The 16,512-nt window shown below is 37.7% G+C and overlaps 1 protein-coding gene across 1 annotated transcript; it reads right to left on the bottom strand.

Moving 5' to 3' along the window:
- Positions 1 to 320: 320 nt before the first annotated feature.
- On the bottom strand, positions 321 to 16,278 carry LOC149018395 (syntaxin-22-like). Its single transcript, XM_089152676.1, has 7 exons — positions 15,818 to 16,278; positions 2,918 to 3,011; positions 2,347 to 2,486; positions 2,030 to 2,104; positions 1,124 to 1,281; positions 940 to 1,040; positions 321 to 649 (listed from the first exon to the last, which is right to left on the bottom strand). Exons 1-7 carry the CDS (start codon positions 16,003 to 16,005, stop codon positions 584 to 586), a joined length of 822 nt encoding a protein of 273 aa, XP_089008802.1. The 5' UTR covers positions 16,006 to 16,278; the 3' UTR covers positions 321 to 583.
- Between the last annotated feature and the right edge of the window lie 234 nt (positions 16,279 to 16,512).

Here is a 16,512-nt window from a genome sequence, read left to right as displayed (position 1 = left end):
TCTGGCTTTTGACATTCTGAATCCCAAAAACCCATCTGCTAGAATAGGTCGTAACAGGAACATGTAGCTAATGAAAATTGAAGAAGCTTAAAGAGTACTTAATGAAAAAAAAAAAGATACCTCTGAAATGCCAAAAGCTGTTGAATTCAGTGAATGAAGAGGAAAGGATTTTGAATTGCTTTTTGATAAGAAAAAGAATTTTGAATTTATTGATAATAGATTGATCATTACACAATATCCCTGTCATATAATACCACCAGCCCTGCGCTTCCGCAACCCACACCCACTTTTTCACCCCCCCCCCCCCCCACCCCAACCCCAAAACCGACAATAAAAGTAAAGAAATTACCCCTAAAAACACCAACTTGCACAAAGGAAAAAAGAGTGAGAAAACCCAAAGCCCCAAACAATGATAACTGAACAGAAGGTTATACACACCCAATGACTGAGTTTTAAGTACTATGCAAATCCAATCAGCCGGGAACTCCGGAAAAACATCATCATCATCATCATGGAATATGCAGCAGAGGAATCAGACCGTGTGCCAAAAACAGTCGGTTGATCTGAAGAACAAAGTTGCAGCTTAAGCTGCAAGAACTACAATTACAATGAGCAGAACGATCCCAAATATCACCAACAGCAAGCAGGTCTGGCAACAGAGATTTATAGTTAGACCAATGTTAAGAATGGGGTACAATCAAAGTAATATATGATGATAGAAGGACTAGTAAGAAGCTGGGGATGTGATCAACAAAGAAAATAATACAACCAAGGTGACAATAAATATTGAATTGAATCAGATGGCTCAGCCATATGAATGGAACATCCACTCCTGATGTAAGTTAAATCTTCAGTGATTCAATTAATCTTTCTACAAAACGTATGTACGTACTTATTCCACCTAGGAAAAAGAAATACAGAGCACTAACTGAACGTTACCAGAGATGAATTGGACTTTTGGGTCTTGGATGCCTTTGCAAGTTGGGATTTTGCCTGTACGGTAGCGGCGTAGGAGCCCTCAATGTTGTTGTCTATTTCCTCTGTACAAGTACATTCAGAATTGAGTAAATCACTGGCAAAGAATCAAAAACTACGCAAACAGTTACAAGATTTAGTCATTTACCAATCATAACTCCTTGATCGTGAACCAACACTGCTAGATCTTTGAAAATTTCATTCACCTCACCAATTTGCTGCTGGACTTCTTTTATTCCTTGTTCTCTTTCCTCAATGATTGCTTCATTGAAGACAATCTCATTGTCCAGTAGTAGCACCTCCTGTCTAATAAGGTCGAAATATTCAAGTCATCAGCAACGCACTAATGCAATTCAAAACCAATCACCAAACAATGACGGTAGTATGATGATAGAAACAACAATTAATATGATTAGTCTACAATCCATCCAATCAATGACAGTGGGAGCTCTGCTTCACCGTCTTCCCTAAATGGAACCAGTGGACCTGCAAACAACAGTACTCAGATGCACACAGTGAAAGCCCAATGGGTAGCAATCCCTGCATGGGCCACTGAGGAAGGCCTTTTAATATGGCCTAGCATCTGCCACATGGCAGGTTAGAAGAACCCCAAATCCCTCATTTACATTCAAATCTCATCCAAAACAGAGTTTCCCAATGACCCAAGACTCATGCTGATCCACACCATGTCCTACCCATTCAACAGTAAGAATATTGAGCCATTCTATGATGAGGGAAATAGTATGCACAACAAAAGGGAAGGACTTAAGGTGAAGGAGAGAAAATAGGAACAAAGTCCATCCTACCATGAACAATACCATGCCCTTTATTTGGCAGCAACAACGAGCTACATCAAAAAGACAATTGTTGAGTTCCTAACAACCAAGGTAAAGGAACCTTCTTGTTCATGTGAACTTTTAAACATAAATCTGAACTTCAAGGGCAGTTCAATTAGTATAACAATTTCTGGTATGACAGGGCGGCAGAATTATTCAAATGATTTTTTAATACTATCTAATTTATACCATAGAACAAATCATAAAAGCAAACTCACCTTCTAGTTTCTGTAAGAAGAGCACGCTGTTCTGGACTCTTATCTGAACTTACGTTTATCTCACTTTCAGTATAGCTGTATCAAGGATTATAATAGGATGAGAAAAATATAGCTGTACAACTATAAGACGAGAAGACACTAGTGCTAAAATTATAAAAGCATCACATGTCTATACAACTATAAGACTACAAAAAAAATAAGACTTAGACCACAACCATTATCTACTGTACATATACCAAGGTAATACAGATCTTGAGAACAAAGATGACTCCTTTACGGCAACTACAATTCAAGAAAAAGGTATCTGAACACATTACCTGGACGGAAGAACTGCTTGGGGAACAAACGGGGCATATGCTGTTTCCCTCTCAGCTGCAAGCCTTTGTGCCTTCTGAAATTCTTTTAGCACAGCCTGGAAATCTTTTGCAAGCTTAGCATCAGCTACCTTCTTATTAGCCTGCAGATTAGAAAATAATAAAAGTCAACCCACATGATCCCCAGCCCTTGATCCAGAAGAAGATGCAAGCTCAACACAAGGATGGCTAAAACTGTTGTAAGTCCCAGACCTATGTCAGCAGTGCTCAAGATTCATCAACAAAAATGAAAAGAAAAAAGGTTGATCAGACCCATGTGACTGCCAGAACATTAAAAGAAAATTTGTACAGAAACTTCTCAATGAGTTAAGTCTGAAAGAGTTGACACCAATGACACCCCACCCTGTGTCTTCAAACAACTCATACTGACCAATTACTAATTAGCCTATTTTCTTACCTAAAATGAAGGAAAAGCTTTAAGGGAGAACAGGAACAATAACCAAAAAAGAACTCCTCTTCGAGGTCATATTCTCATATCACATGGCCAATCAAAGCTAATTGCCTCTAAACTTACACTAACTTCACCATGCTGATCTATTTCACTAGCTTGCTTCAGTTTAGCAGAAGTATCCTTCACCAGCTGTCCAATATGTAGCCTTGTCTTGTGCCTGTAAATCAAATTAATTAGTTATGATTCACCCGAAAAAATGATTACAGCAGTGGTGTATCATGTATACCGTATTCAAGACATGGTGAAAATAATTATTCACTTAGTGAAAAATAATAATTACACTTTTTTTTTTGCATGAATAATTATTATTATTCACTTAGAATGATTTAATAATACATCAGAAACAAAGGCTTAAGCAACACACAGAAGGCTTGGAGGAAATACAAGAAAAGGTTAAAGTCAACATTTGGAGCACTGAAAAAAAGCAACATAATGAGTGCTAGATACAAAACTGATGACAGCAAAACATTGGCATGCAGCAATGGATCAAAGGTTATAGTTGATCAGGATGATAGTATAATCCAAGAATGCAAGGACAAGCTGAATTGAACTTAAACAACATACAACCTAATAATCCCACAAAGTCCCAAAAAGAAAACTTCATTATCTGGTAACTTAACTGATGTGGTTACAAGTAGGAGAATTGGGATTATCTAGTAAAGTTTATATTACGGATGGGTAACTCAAAGGAGATTTTTGTTTCATTGCAAAAACAATACGTAAACAGGCAGCAAAGCCAGCCATCAATATACCAACACTAAAAAGAAGTAAACAAAACATGATCCAAAAATGCAGAAAAATATATGCATAAGAGAATTTAAAGAACAAAATTAAAAGACTTTAAAGAAGTAACCAAAACTAAATGCATAAAAGAATTTAAAGGATGAAACATAGGCGACAAGCCGACCATATGCAAGAAAAATGAAAGAAATGCGGCAGAGCTGTCCATTTCATGCATTGATGTAATAATAGGTATAAGGAATGATAAGGTTACAAGAAGTAGGGTAACCAGATTTATACTGGTAAAGCTTGGGTTACACCGGAATTGTTGTAATGATACACCACGACTTCATGGCTTTGATATCAGGGATAAAGACGAGGATCTTTTGTGGTGTTTACAAATATCAACAGAGACCATTGAGGAATGAAACATGAATGGGGGGAGGGTAAGCCTACTTTTAAAGAGAAGTGGATGCTCATAGAAAGTCCAAAGAAAAAGTCCTTTTCATAATAGAGAACACTTCTATTTATAAGCATTTTGATGATCTTGATGGATTTTGGTGAAATATTGTTGGATAAACAATGAAGGGTCCTAATTGCATTGTTGGGATCTCCTTGTAATCTTCTTGGATTTGGTGAGATTAGGTTACTGTAGATGAATAGTATCCTAGCGGGTACCTTTGTTCTCATCCGTCTGATTGGAAGCTCAAATCACGACCCTTGAGATGTATTCTTGAGATATTGCTTGAAATGATATGTCTTGGGTTCACATCCTCCTGCTGACGCCATCTCCATTCAACCTTGTCCACCTATCCTTTTCTTTTCTCGTTAATCTTTACATCTTTCCGGTTTACTCTTACCAACCTTCCCTCTTTTCCTTGCCGTTTACCCCTTCTCTCCCTTCGCCTCGTCTCCCGTTTTCGTTCTTCTAGTGGTAGTCGTTTTCCTCGTGGTTCTACGACACCAGTTCCAAGTCCCTCCTTTCTTCGGAAAAAATGGCAAGGATCGATTGACAAACAGTTTCACGTTTACCACTTCTATGTAGAATTCAACCATGGTTTAATTCCGAGAGAACCAGCTGGATAGAAAGGTTTTTAACTTACCTAAGCTTCTTTGCTTCCAGCGAAGACTCAGATTTTGCGAACCGTAGTACTCAATACGTTTCTTGGAGCCAGAATCTCTTGGAAGAGTGAAACGAGCAGCGATGGAACCACCATAATCCGATAAAAAGAGAGATAAGCGTCGGATAATCTGCCCCTCTCTGCCACGCATCCACGCCATCACTGATGATATTGAACAGAGGAAGAACAATGTCAAGCTCTAGTTCACCAACGCCGCCAGAACAGAGAATTACAACGGCGGCAGCGGCGGAAGATGGAAACCCTTGCCATTCAAGCATGCATCCGTCTACCCTTGACATAGTTGCCATGGTTTCTGAATTCAAGAATAAAATAAAGTATGACCTTGAATTGTTGCTCAAATCTAAACAGTATTACCATAAGCTCCACTCGTCTGGTAGTGGAGCTACCTTCTGGATGGACCGTCTGCTCCAGGAAAATCAAGCTTCGTTGCCGCCATGGCCAAATCCCTTTGTGACAACGTGTATGACTTTGATATCTCCAGAGCATCCTACGATTAAGATGTTTCTCTTACAGACTCCAAGCAGATCCGTAATCAGCTGCGTTTAGTTTACCCGGAGTCGTCAATTTCATGAATGGAATAAATCCGGCCCCGATGACAGGAGAAAGACTAAGATGACCAAGCGAGTGAAAAAGTGAGGATTTGTTTAAGGGTTTGGTTTAATCATTCGGTTTAATTTGAGTTTTAAACCGGTTTAAAGATGTTCTAAAGATCTAACCGTAGAAAATGAAAAAGGATAGGTGGCATTCATAGGTTGAATGCCGCTAGATGGCCGTTCAGTTCACGGCCGCAGAGGGTGTGAACCCGCATTGTTGAGAGGGTATTTGCTTTGCAACGCTGAATGCAGATATTTGCTTTGCAACGCTGGATGCAGATATTTGTTATTCATCCAACCAACAGTGCAAAGTAAATATCTGCATCCAACGGTGCAAAGCAAATACCCTCTCAACAATGCAAATCAAGGCCAAAACATATCATTTCAAGCAATATCTCAACAATACATCTCAAGGGTCGAGATTTGAGCTTCCAATCGGACGGCTGAGAACAAAGGTACCCAACAGGTTATTATTCATCTACAGTAACCTTATCTCACCAAATCAAGAAGATTACAAGAAGATCTCAACAATGCGATTAAGACCTTCAATGCTTATCCAACATCTCACCAAAATCCATCAATATCATTAATGCTTATAAATAGATGTGTTCTCTATTATGAAAGGGATTTTTCTTTGGATTCTTTCCTTAGATTCTCTTTGTAGCATTCATTTCTCCACTTCTCTTTACAAGTAGACTTACCCTCCCCCATTCATGTATCATTCCTCAATGGTTCTCCATTGATATTTGTAAACACCACAAAAGATCCTCGTCTTTATCCCTGGTATGTACATACATGTACATACATACATATATATATAATACATACATGTATGTATATATATAATGGCTCGTTAATTGAGGATGGAACGAATGCAATTTCTAAGTCTGTTAAAACTCCTAATAAGATTAATGGTTGGTGAGATCTGGAAAGGATGAAAAGAGAAAACTGAAAATTGAAATGAAGCAACTAAAAATATTAGGAACAAAGCTCTCCACATCTTGTACTCCAGGCAAGATGTCTCATATGCGCCCCAAATCACTGTTCCTTTGAACAGTAACTCGGGAACCATTCATGTAATTCTTTATTGTTTATCTTTTTAACTCTGTTGGTCTATTATCTTCTTCATGCCTTTCTCTAGGCTGGGGCCACATTAGGTGCTGTTACATTGAACCACCAAAAACTTGTGACATCACTATACCAGAATGTCTCTCATAGCTGTTCAATCCCAAAACCTTGCTGCACTGTTATTGGGACTGGTTCCTGCTGGAAGAATTGGATATTAAACCTACATCACTCAATATCAGGTGAATCTTCTCTGTGATCCTGCCAGATTCTTCTTCATACTTCTTATCCTTTCTCTCCTTACTATAGCTATTACTCCTGTTCCAATTTAAAGTACAACTTGCTTTAATATAATATGCCTCATTCAATAATAACATGTTTGAAAAACATGCAGAGTGTGGGCCTCATATGTAGTGTAACCTCAAACATAACTAATTGGAGGGCAAGGGTCAATGTAGCCGACCCATGTAATATAGCTGAGAAGCTGTTATTTCTGATCTGATTTTTCCAGGTTAACCTCCTACTTGCATTCTTTGTTAAACTTTGTTTATACTCTGTAGGTCACCGCTACCTATTCACACTCTGACAGATCCAATATACACCTCCTACTTTCTGTTTTTTTCTCCTCCCACAACTAGCCATCACATCACCTAAGCCTTCCTTAAAATTGCTTCTGACCTGGATTTTGTCACAAAGCTCAGACAATTCTGCCTTTGAAAGTTAACACTCAATTGAGAATGTTTTAAGTGAATTACGGTTCATTATTCTAATGTGATTATGGATGGGCACTATCAGTGTTTGAGGTCATACAAAATATTGCAAAACATGCTTTTGCAACATGTCGAAGCAAGGCTTCATTGACGTGTAAAAAGTGCAGGGCTGCAGTTGAAATTTTGACGATATGTGTGGTTTTGGTATCATTTTAACCGAAACAATACAAACCTTTAATACTACATGCCAAATGAAATGGGTTAAACTTCTGACCCATTTTGTTCATTTCAATGGTTTCAACTATTAAGATCTGTGGAAACTCTTTCTTCTTCATCTCCCCCCCCCCCCTCTTTTTTCTTTCATATTTTTTCTGAGTCATTCCCATAAAAGCTTGGAACAGGTTGTCAAGAAGTAGTGGAAGAACTCAAAAGAAATGATTTGCTGTGTTTGTGGAAGTAGTACACAAGATACAGAGTTAAAGGCGTATTCCTTTTCCAAAAGACGACTGCAAAAGATAGGTAAATATTTGATTGTTGGTCTTCAAATTTTAATATGTTTGATAGACAGATAGCCCGATCCCTAATTTCATCTCTTTGTGAGGTTTACAACAATTAACATTTTCTGCCAGGGAAAAAAAAAAGTCGACACTTCCAGCAATTTTTGGGGAAGAAAGGGGATAATACCTAATGTTTGGAGCTCAATTTTATACAATTCCAAAAATGTTGGTCATATTTGAGGACACAGACAGCAGCATGCAGAATATACAAGTATACTACTAACCTAAGGTTTGTAACAAACTTACCATTTGGGGTTTTCTCATCTACAAATTAATAGTGCCATTATGTATAGAGGGCTGGAAATTGGGTTCCTAGAAGCTTTGGGATTTAATTTAGTTATCCATGCCTCAAAAACACCATTAACTGAGATTTCCCTTCGTGGCTATTCATATGACTAGGAAGATCTCTTTCTCGCAATGCTTTAATTTTATGTTAGTTGCCAAAAAACTTTTGTAATGGAAGGGATCTTGTGGGGTAGATTATGGAGGACAACCGGATTAAAATCAGGTTGTGTAGGACCAAAGATAATAGAAGGGTTGGCTACATTGCAAGCACAGGAAAAAGAAGTCACCTAGCCACTGTTTGAATTTGAGGTGGTTTGATGGAAGTATGTAAGCGACGCGCTACACTATGGCCCGGGTGTAGTGATAAGTGGGCAAGGGTTAGCTAGGGTGTCCCCTGTAAGCGACGCGTCGCATCGGCGCCCGGATGCGGTGATAAGTAGGCAAGGGTTCCCGCGCCGTGGACGAGTGCGGGTAAAGAAGCTAGTCCATAAGCATAGGATTAGATTGGCATCTTGGAACATAGGATCTCTAACTGGTAAGAGCTTAGAATTGATAGATGTTATGAGGAGAAGAAGGATCAACGTAGCTTGCATTCAAGAGACTAGATGGAGGGGTAAAAAAGCCAAAGAGTTGGATGCCTTTAAAGAGTGGGTATAATAGTGGATAAAGATTTAAAAAATAATGTGGTGGATGTTAAAAGAGTGGGTGATAGGATTATTGCTATCAAGCTTGTAATGGAGAAAGAGTTCGTAAATATAATTAGTGCATATGCACCTCAAGTAGGACTAGATGAAAGTCTAAAGCTAGAATTTTGGGAAAATATGGGTGGATTAATGCAAGGAATTCGTCAAGGAGAAAAGATTATCATAGGAGGTGATTTAAATGGAAATATTGGAAAAGATCAAAGAGGATATAAGAGTGTTCATGGAGGATATGGTTTTGGAGAAAGGAATGAGGAGGGGATTTCAATTTTGGATTTTGCTACTGCTTTTGATCTATCTATTATAAATACTTACTTCAAAAAAAGAGATGAACATTTAATTACTTTCAAAAGTGGACAACATAGAAGCCAAATAGATTTCTTCCTAACTAGAAGGACGAATAGATTGTTGTGCAAGGATTGCAAGGTGATACCGGGGGAAAGCTTAACTGCACAACATAGACTTGTGGTCTTGGATATGTGCTTAGTCCCAAGAACACATAAAAGGTCCAAGGTAAACTATCCCAGAATAAGATGGTGGAATTTGAAAGGAGAGTACTCTAAATCCTTCGTTAATGAAGTAGTCAAACAAGGAAAATGGGATTTTAAAGGGGATACCAATGCAATGTGGAATGACATGGCTATGTGTATTAAGAAGGTGGCTAAAGATGTTCTAGGTGAATCAAAAGGAAGGAAACATTCTTATAGAGAGACGTGGTGGTGGGATAGTGAGGTTCAAGCTGCCATTAGGAATAAAAAAGCTAGTTTTAAGACATGGCAAAGAACTAAGGATGTTGAGGATCTTCAAAGGTATAGGTTAGATAGAAATGAAGCTAAGAAAATTGCGGGAAAAGCAAGGGAAAGGAAGTATGAAGAGTTATACAATAAGTTGGGCACAAAGGAAGGGGAAAAATCTATTTATAAGATAGCTAAGGAGGATAGGAGGAGTAACTGACCATGTTAGATGTATTAAAAATGGAGATGGTAAAGTATTAGTTTGTGAGGAGGATATTAAGAAAAGATGGGAAACCTATTTCTCGAGTTTACTAAATGAGCATTCTTCAAGCACTGATGTTTCGGACGATTATACTTTTCACCAAGGCACCAGTGTCCGAACTTATATACGTAGAATTTCGATGTCCGAAGTAAAAGAAGCTTTAAGAAGGATGAAACTCGGCAAGACACAAGGTCCTGATGAAATCCCAATTGAAGTATGGAAGAGCTTAGGAACCCATGGACTAGTTTGGTTGACTAAGTTGTTTAATAAGATTATGAGCACAGGGAAAATGCCAGATGATTGGAGGAGAAGTGTTGTGGTTCCAATTTACAAAAATAAAGGAGATACTCAAAGTTGTAATAACTATAGAGGCATTAAATTGATGAGCCATACGATGAAATTATGGGAGAGAATAATTGAAACCCGTTTGAGACACGTAACTACAGTTATGGAGAACCAATTTGGGTTTATGCCGGGAAGATCTACAACGGAGGCTATTTACTTAACTAGGAGACTTATGGAAAGGTATAGAGAATGTAGGAAAGACCTTCATATGGTATTTATTGACCTAGAAAAAGCTTATGATAGAGTCCCTAGAGCATTAATTTGGCAAGTACTAGAGAAAAGAAGTGTTGCAAGTAAATATGTAGATATAGTTAAGGATATGTATGATGGTTCGGTGACTAGTGTTAGAACAGTGGGGGGACAAAGTAATGAATTCCCGATAACAATTGGGCTACATCAAGGGTCAACTTTAAGCCCATATCTATTTACACTGGTAATGGATGAATTCACCAAAGACATTCAAGATGAGGTCCCCTGGTGTATGCTTTTTGCGGATGATATTGTGTTGGTTGATGAAACCCAAGTGGGAATTAATACCAAATTAGAAGACAGAATATCTAGTTTGTAACTTTAGTCATGATCGGGCAGATGATGAAGTGGTGATACTTGACGATAAAGAGATTCCACAGAGTGATTGTTTTAGGTACCTAGGTTCAATCATAAGTAAAAGAGGTGATTTAGAGGATGAGGTTTCCCAAAGAATTAAAATAGGGTGGATGAAGTGGAGAGGTGCATCCGGGGTCTTATGTGATCGGCATATTCCATTAAAGCTTAAAGAAAAATTTTATAAGACCGTTGTTCGACCAGCTATGATGTACGGTGCAGAGTGTTGGGCTGTTAAAAAGAATCATATAGATAAACTCAGTGTAGCAGAAATGAGGATGCTAAGATGGATGAGTGGCAAAACTAGGATGGATAAGATAAGAAACGATCATATTAGAGTTGGTCTGGGAGTTGCTCCCATAAGTGATAAGCTTAGAGAAAGTCGTTTGAGGTGGCACGGACACATTCAATGGAGACCTATAAATGCTCCTGTTCGGAGAAGTGATATAATCCATATTGAAGGAACTAGAAGAACTAGGGGTAGACCTAAGATAACCTTAGGAGAAGTGGTGAGAAAGGATATGTATAGCTTAGGCCTTGTATCTAGCATGGCCTCGAACAGAACGGATTGGAGGGCAAGAATCCATGTAGCCGACCCCATTTAGTTGGGACAAGGCTTATTGTTGTTGTTGTTGTTGTTGATGGAAGTATGTAAACCAGGGAGGATGGGATTCATATGGTATATAATGTTCACTCTCTGGAACACTTTTAGGGTTTTGGGAATGAGAAGGATGGGTTTCATAGGCCATGTGATTCTCTACTTAAGTTGATTTTGAGTAGTTTAATGGTTTAGGGAAGGTTTGGTTTAACAAAAGCCTTGATGGGCTGAGAAGGAAAACGTTGCAGGGTTGTACCAAATTGGTATGGGATGGGGAAAGGGTTCAAAAATTAAGGGAATAGGCTATGGGAAGCTTGCGGCAAGGGTGGAGAGCATTCTTGACTTATTCGTGGACTCCTAATTAGACTAGACAACTACAACTCTGTAGCTGATTATAAACCCAACTAAAATACATAACATATAAAAGAAAAACCCCAAAAGAGGCAAAAATACCCCCTAAGGGGTTGTGCATGGGCCTAGCGGGCTACGCCCTCTTGTGGCTTTTGCTGGGGGTCTTCTTGTTGTTCACATCAGGAAGGTTGACAATTACAGTGATATATGAAGTTGACATTAAAAGGAAAGAAAATAACAGATAGTGTTGGTTGGAAGAGATCCACTATTGCCTATCTTAGGAGTCCACCACAGTCCACCAAGGAGGTCCAATTTTGGGGCATTTGTATTTTGTGGAGATCCAGTCACTCAAGAAATATTAGGAAATTCCTCAAAAGACGGTTGGTTGATTTATTTATTTATTTATTTATTTATTTTTTAAATTATAGTTAAAGTTCGATTTGAGTCCAATCAAAAGCTTTATTTCTTAAAAGGATTTCATCCTTCCCCTCTTGATATATTTGAGAAAGAATATAAGTTCTGATTTTAAACTTGAGTGTCCATCTTGAGGAGTATATGATGGCTGTTGTGGCTGAAACTTGCTAACCTATTTTAGGCCTGTTGAGCAAACAGCAAACCAGTGCCTCAGATTTAATTAAAGGGGGGCAATGAGTCTAATTTAAAGTTCCACCATGGACCACTAGTAACTGCTGTGATTAAGTAAAAGGGTAGAATTGGATAAGAAGAAATTAAAGTTCAGGATGGTAAGAGACTCCCTACCAGTTGGTGTCAAAGTTATTTTGACATATTTTTAGCTTATAAGAGGCATTCACATGGAGATTCTTCATCTATAAAGGCTAGACTAGGAAACGGATTCATTTGGCCAACACCAGCTAGGAACAAAATGAAAAATGCAACATATGCCTATATCCCAATCAACAGCCCTTTATTGTGTAAGTGACACAGTTGTTCTACCGGTAGTGGAGTCTAAGACCAAGGGTCCAGCATTATATTCGAAGAAAGTTGAAAAATGGACCTTCCAGCAGAGAAACCAGGAGAAAACTGCAGGATCAAGCAAGACTGAGTCTAGATATCACAATCCTATTTATGCACCATGGAAAAATTTTGGGTCAAAGTTACTGAAATTATGACCAAAATATCTGCAAAATTTGAAAATGAAACAAAACAAAACGAAACTCAAAAAATCTCCCTAAAGTTCAAAGTTTCAATTGAAAATTTTGAAATTTCAACCATCTCGCAAGTTTCAACACTAAAACTTGTTTTTGTTAATTTCTATCCCATTTTCAGCTAATTTCCACAATTACTTTGCCTTCAAACACCTCTTTTGCTTCTTTTTTGCCTTCAAACATCTTTTAAGCCACAACTACTATTCATGGGCCTAAGCACAAACTACAAAGGAAACTCGTCGGCAACCGCATGTGAAGCATGAGCCATACCCAACAGTTTCAAACTTCCATTTTTCATTTTTCATTTTTGTTCTCTTCAAACCTTAAATGATCTTGTATTGCTTTGAAATTAATTTAGGTTTAATCTAAGACTATTGATCTATGACTGTGTGTTGTTAAACTTATATTTTGATTACTATAACCATTTTTTAAATATTTTTTTATCTTAAAAACTACTATCTAAATTTCAAAATACATATGTATACATAATATATGGGCTTGAACTTTATACATGTGAGACACCATCACCTAATCTAGTTGGTCATTGTATTTTGTTGACTTGTTGTATATAAAACCATTTTATCAAACAATTCATGTATGCTGATAATTCTATGCATGGATGCAATATAATTTGTACTTGTCAGAACCAACCATTGGTTAGTATACTAGAATGATAACTTTTGAGTGGTCTTTTTGGGGCAAAATACTAGTTACATTGTGTTTATTATGCTTCAAATAGGTAGAAGGCAAGAAATCAGATGAAATAGAGGTCATGTAAGGCCCGTAACCTAAGGTTGAAATTAGAAAAAAAGTTCTACATTTCCACCGGAAATTTCAGTCGAGGCCTGAAAATTTCGGTTTTTTACTAGGCTGAAACTTAGGTTTTGACCCAATTTTCTACATGTTATGCACTATGTTGGTCAAAATCTGGTTAGACTAAAATCTCACAAATTCTTAATCGATGCCAAGAAGCTCCTAGGATATGCATGGAAGAAAGAGACTGAATAAAAATTGGGCCCCACACATTGATTGGTCCTCACAAAAAGCCGCATGCAGGTTTTGCCTGGCGATAACACTATATCTGGGCTTGGCTGGTTGGGCTGGGTTCATAGGTGCTGTAAATGGCCCTTCGTCACCATTCTAGTTTACCGTTTTCTTAACTTCCACCTTCATTGTCAGTTTCCTAAGATACCCTCCCCTAACAAATTGTTTAATCAAATGCCTACATTTGTTTTCTTCACTAGTTCATACTAAACTTTGACATAATTACAGAACTACCACCACCAATTACAATCTGCCTTCTTGGTGGGCCCATATAAATCAATTATCAAGGTTATTTGACTCAAGATCACATCATTCATAGCTACTCAACAAATTCTCATGCCAATCATATAAACCTAGATACTTCTCAATCAGTTAAATTTTCGACTAAGAACATGGTACTAAGCTGTGATAGTAAAGAATGAATAGTGATTCATAATGGTAATAATTAGCTGCAATAATCAATAAACAAGGAGAGCCATCAACAAAAGATGCATGCAACAGACCCTCAAAGAACATAGAAGAAAATGAATTCCTCACAGACGTTAATCAAGATTGCAATGGAATGAAATGAGCAACAAGAAGAACAAACCATTACAACAAACAATGGATGCCATCTTCACAAAAATTGTAAGATCGGATTGAGACTTCAATCCAGGAATGCCAGATTTATAATTTCAAAAATTAAAAATCCATGGCTAAGTTGGTGGCTTACTAAAGCCCTAATAAAAATTGCTAAAAAGTTAACTTATATAAAAGATTCCTAACTAAGAGTATTATAACAAGTAACAGCTTTGAGTTCTGCAGCATGTCTGTAAGACCGTGTCAAAGAAATTAACAAGAAGTATGGGGCTTGCAGGTAGCCCTCAGTTATCCAGCTAACGAGACAATGAGACTCACACTATAAATATATGTCTAGTGATTTATATAATTAAACAGATTTAAAGGAGGAGACAGAGAATAATCAATATGAGGAAACAACAACTTTCAAGAGAACCACAGCAGCAAGTCAGTACCCATTGGCAAAGGTGAATAAAAAAGCATACAACAAAGTATGGCATATCAGCAAACAACAAAGTTTGTCCCTTAAGCCTGATTAAAAGCTGACCAAAACTAATATAAAAACATAAGGAGATGGATACTTAGATATGTAACATAATGTGCCACTAACCCTTCCTAGGGACCTTTAGGGAATTTTTTTTTCCAATTAAAACCACCAAGCAAGACAATACATATATCCCAGCTCTATACCAATACCAAAATTTGGTATATATGAATATGCCAAAGTATCAACAGCAAAAATGCTTCTAACAGGATATAATTGGAACTAAAATGATCTAATATGCTAAGAGTAGTATGGAACACATCAGTCAGTCAATGAATACAACCTTCAGTGATAAAGCAAGTTAAAGAAACCAAAATTTTGAATACTAGGCCACCAATATGCTCCGCATATTATTATACAATACCAGAAAGCTTAATACCCGAGTGAGAAAGGTCCTATATATTATTATAGTAGGAGGTCAAATTTCCTGGAGAAGGAAACATTTTCAAGCCATAGGCTAACACAAATGAAGCAACTTTAATTCCCAGCCTTATGCACGGATAGAAGAATGCCCGTGACTCACAGTGAACTAAAAATGTTGCAGAATTTTAAAACTAAGGAGCCGATACATATGGCTTAAAAGTATAGTACACCCACAATTAATGAAACGACATGAAACTAGGAATACACTTGAACAAGGTACAACACTCTGGTAATAAGCAAATACATGCAGTCACAAAATTAATCACATTAATTTAACCTTGTATGACGTTCTAATAAAACCCACATTCGGATTCAATTCCAAAATGTAACATCAGAAAACTTTCCCAGACCCTTAATTCAACTAAAGAATTCGTTCTTCATTACTCTCCACCAAAACGTTAGCATCAACATGAGGATTCAACATTCCAACCAACACAAAGAAGAAAATCACGTAATTGAAAATCATTAAATGAACCCCTCCGAAGAAAAATTAAAACCCAAAAAAATAATAATAATAAATAAAAAAAATTATGAGAAAGGAGACGGGGAAAAAGGGACTGACAGCTTCTCTCGGAGCTCGGGCGTGTCTTTGGGTGTCCCGAGGGTGTTAACAAGGCGTTGAAACGTCGAAACGGCGGTGTTAATCTGAAAGACGCCTGAGGCAACAGCTTGCGTAGGGTCTTGCTTTCCATTGATGTGTCCTCGCCTTGAAGCCAATGGCCGACCAGATTCCAGATCTTCAAAGCTCATATCTCTCCGCTCTAGAGTTCCCCCAAGAATTCAAAAAATTAAGGTTTCCAGGAAACCCTAGAAGGCAAAATCAAGCAAGATCGGGAACCAATCCAATACCGAAACCAGTTGGCTTGCTTTGATTTTAGCACACACAACCGCAGATAACGCCGATTATTGGGGTTTTCTTCAACAATCTTCTTCCTCTGTGCGTTATTGAGAAATGGAAGAGAAGAGAAAAACAGAAGAAGGAAACTTTGTTATTTTGATTTGCAAGTCTATACGCCAGAGACGTATTAAGTATTAACAAAACCATCCTTTAAATGAAAAATATTTCCTTAAATTTTTATTTTAAAAAACTAAAAATTAAAAATATAATATATGCTCTTATTACCCGCCATTTGCCGTCAGCAAGTCAAAACCGCTAACTGACACGTGGCAACCTGAAATTTGGTGTTACGGTAGTCGAAGCGTTTCCACAATGTTGATGGTCCTCATCAGAATTTGTGTTTCTAGCCGTTCGATTTT

The sequence above is a fragment of the Hakea prostrata genome, chromosome 4 (assembly GCF_041222555.1).
Source record: "Hakea prostrata isolate BN-2017 chromosome 4, UWA_Hpros_2, whole genome shotgun sequence".
Taxonomy (NCBI): domain Eukaryota; kingdom Viridiplantae; phylum Streptophyta; class Magnoliopsida; order Proteales; family Proteaceae; genus Hakea; species Hakea prostrata.
Note: the sequence above shows the minus strand (reverse complement) of the source record. Positions and strands in the feature narration are given on the sequence as shown.

Excerpts from the sequence above, each read along its gene's own strand:
- LOC149018395 (XM_089152676.1), bottom strand. The coding sequence starts at position 16,005 with ATGAGCTTTGAAGATCTGGAATCTGGTCGGCCATTGGCTTCAAGGCGA. Across the intron at positions 1,041-1,123 it reads CGATCAAGGAGTTATGATTG|AGGAAATAGACAACAACATT; the intron begins GTAAATGACTAA and ends GTACTTGTACAG. Across the intron at positions 650-939 it reads AAAAGTCCAATTCATCTCTG|ACCTGCTTGCTGTTGGTGAT; the intron begins GTAACGTTCAGT and ends CTCTGTTGCCAG.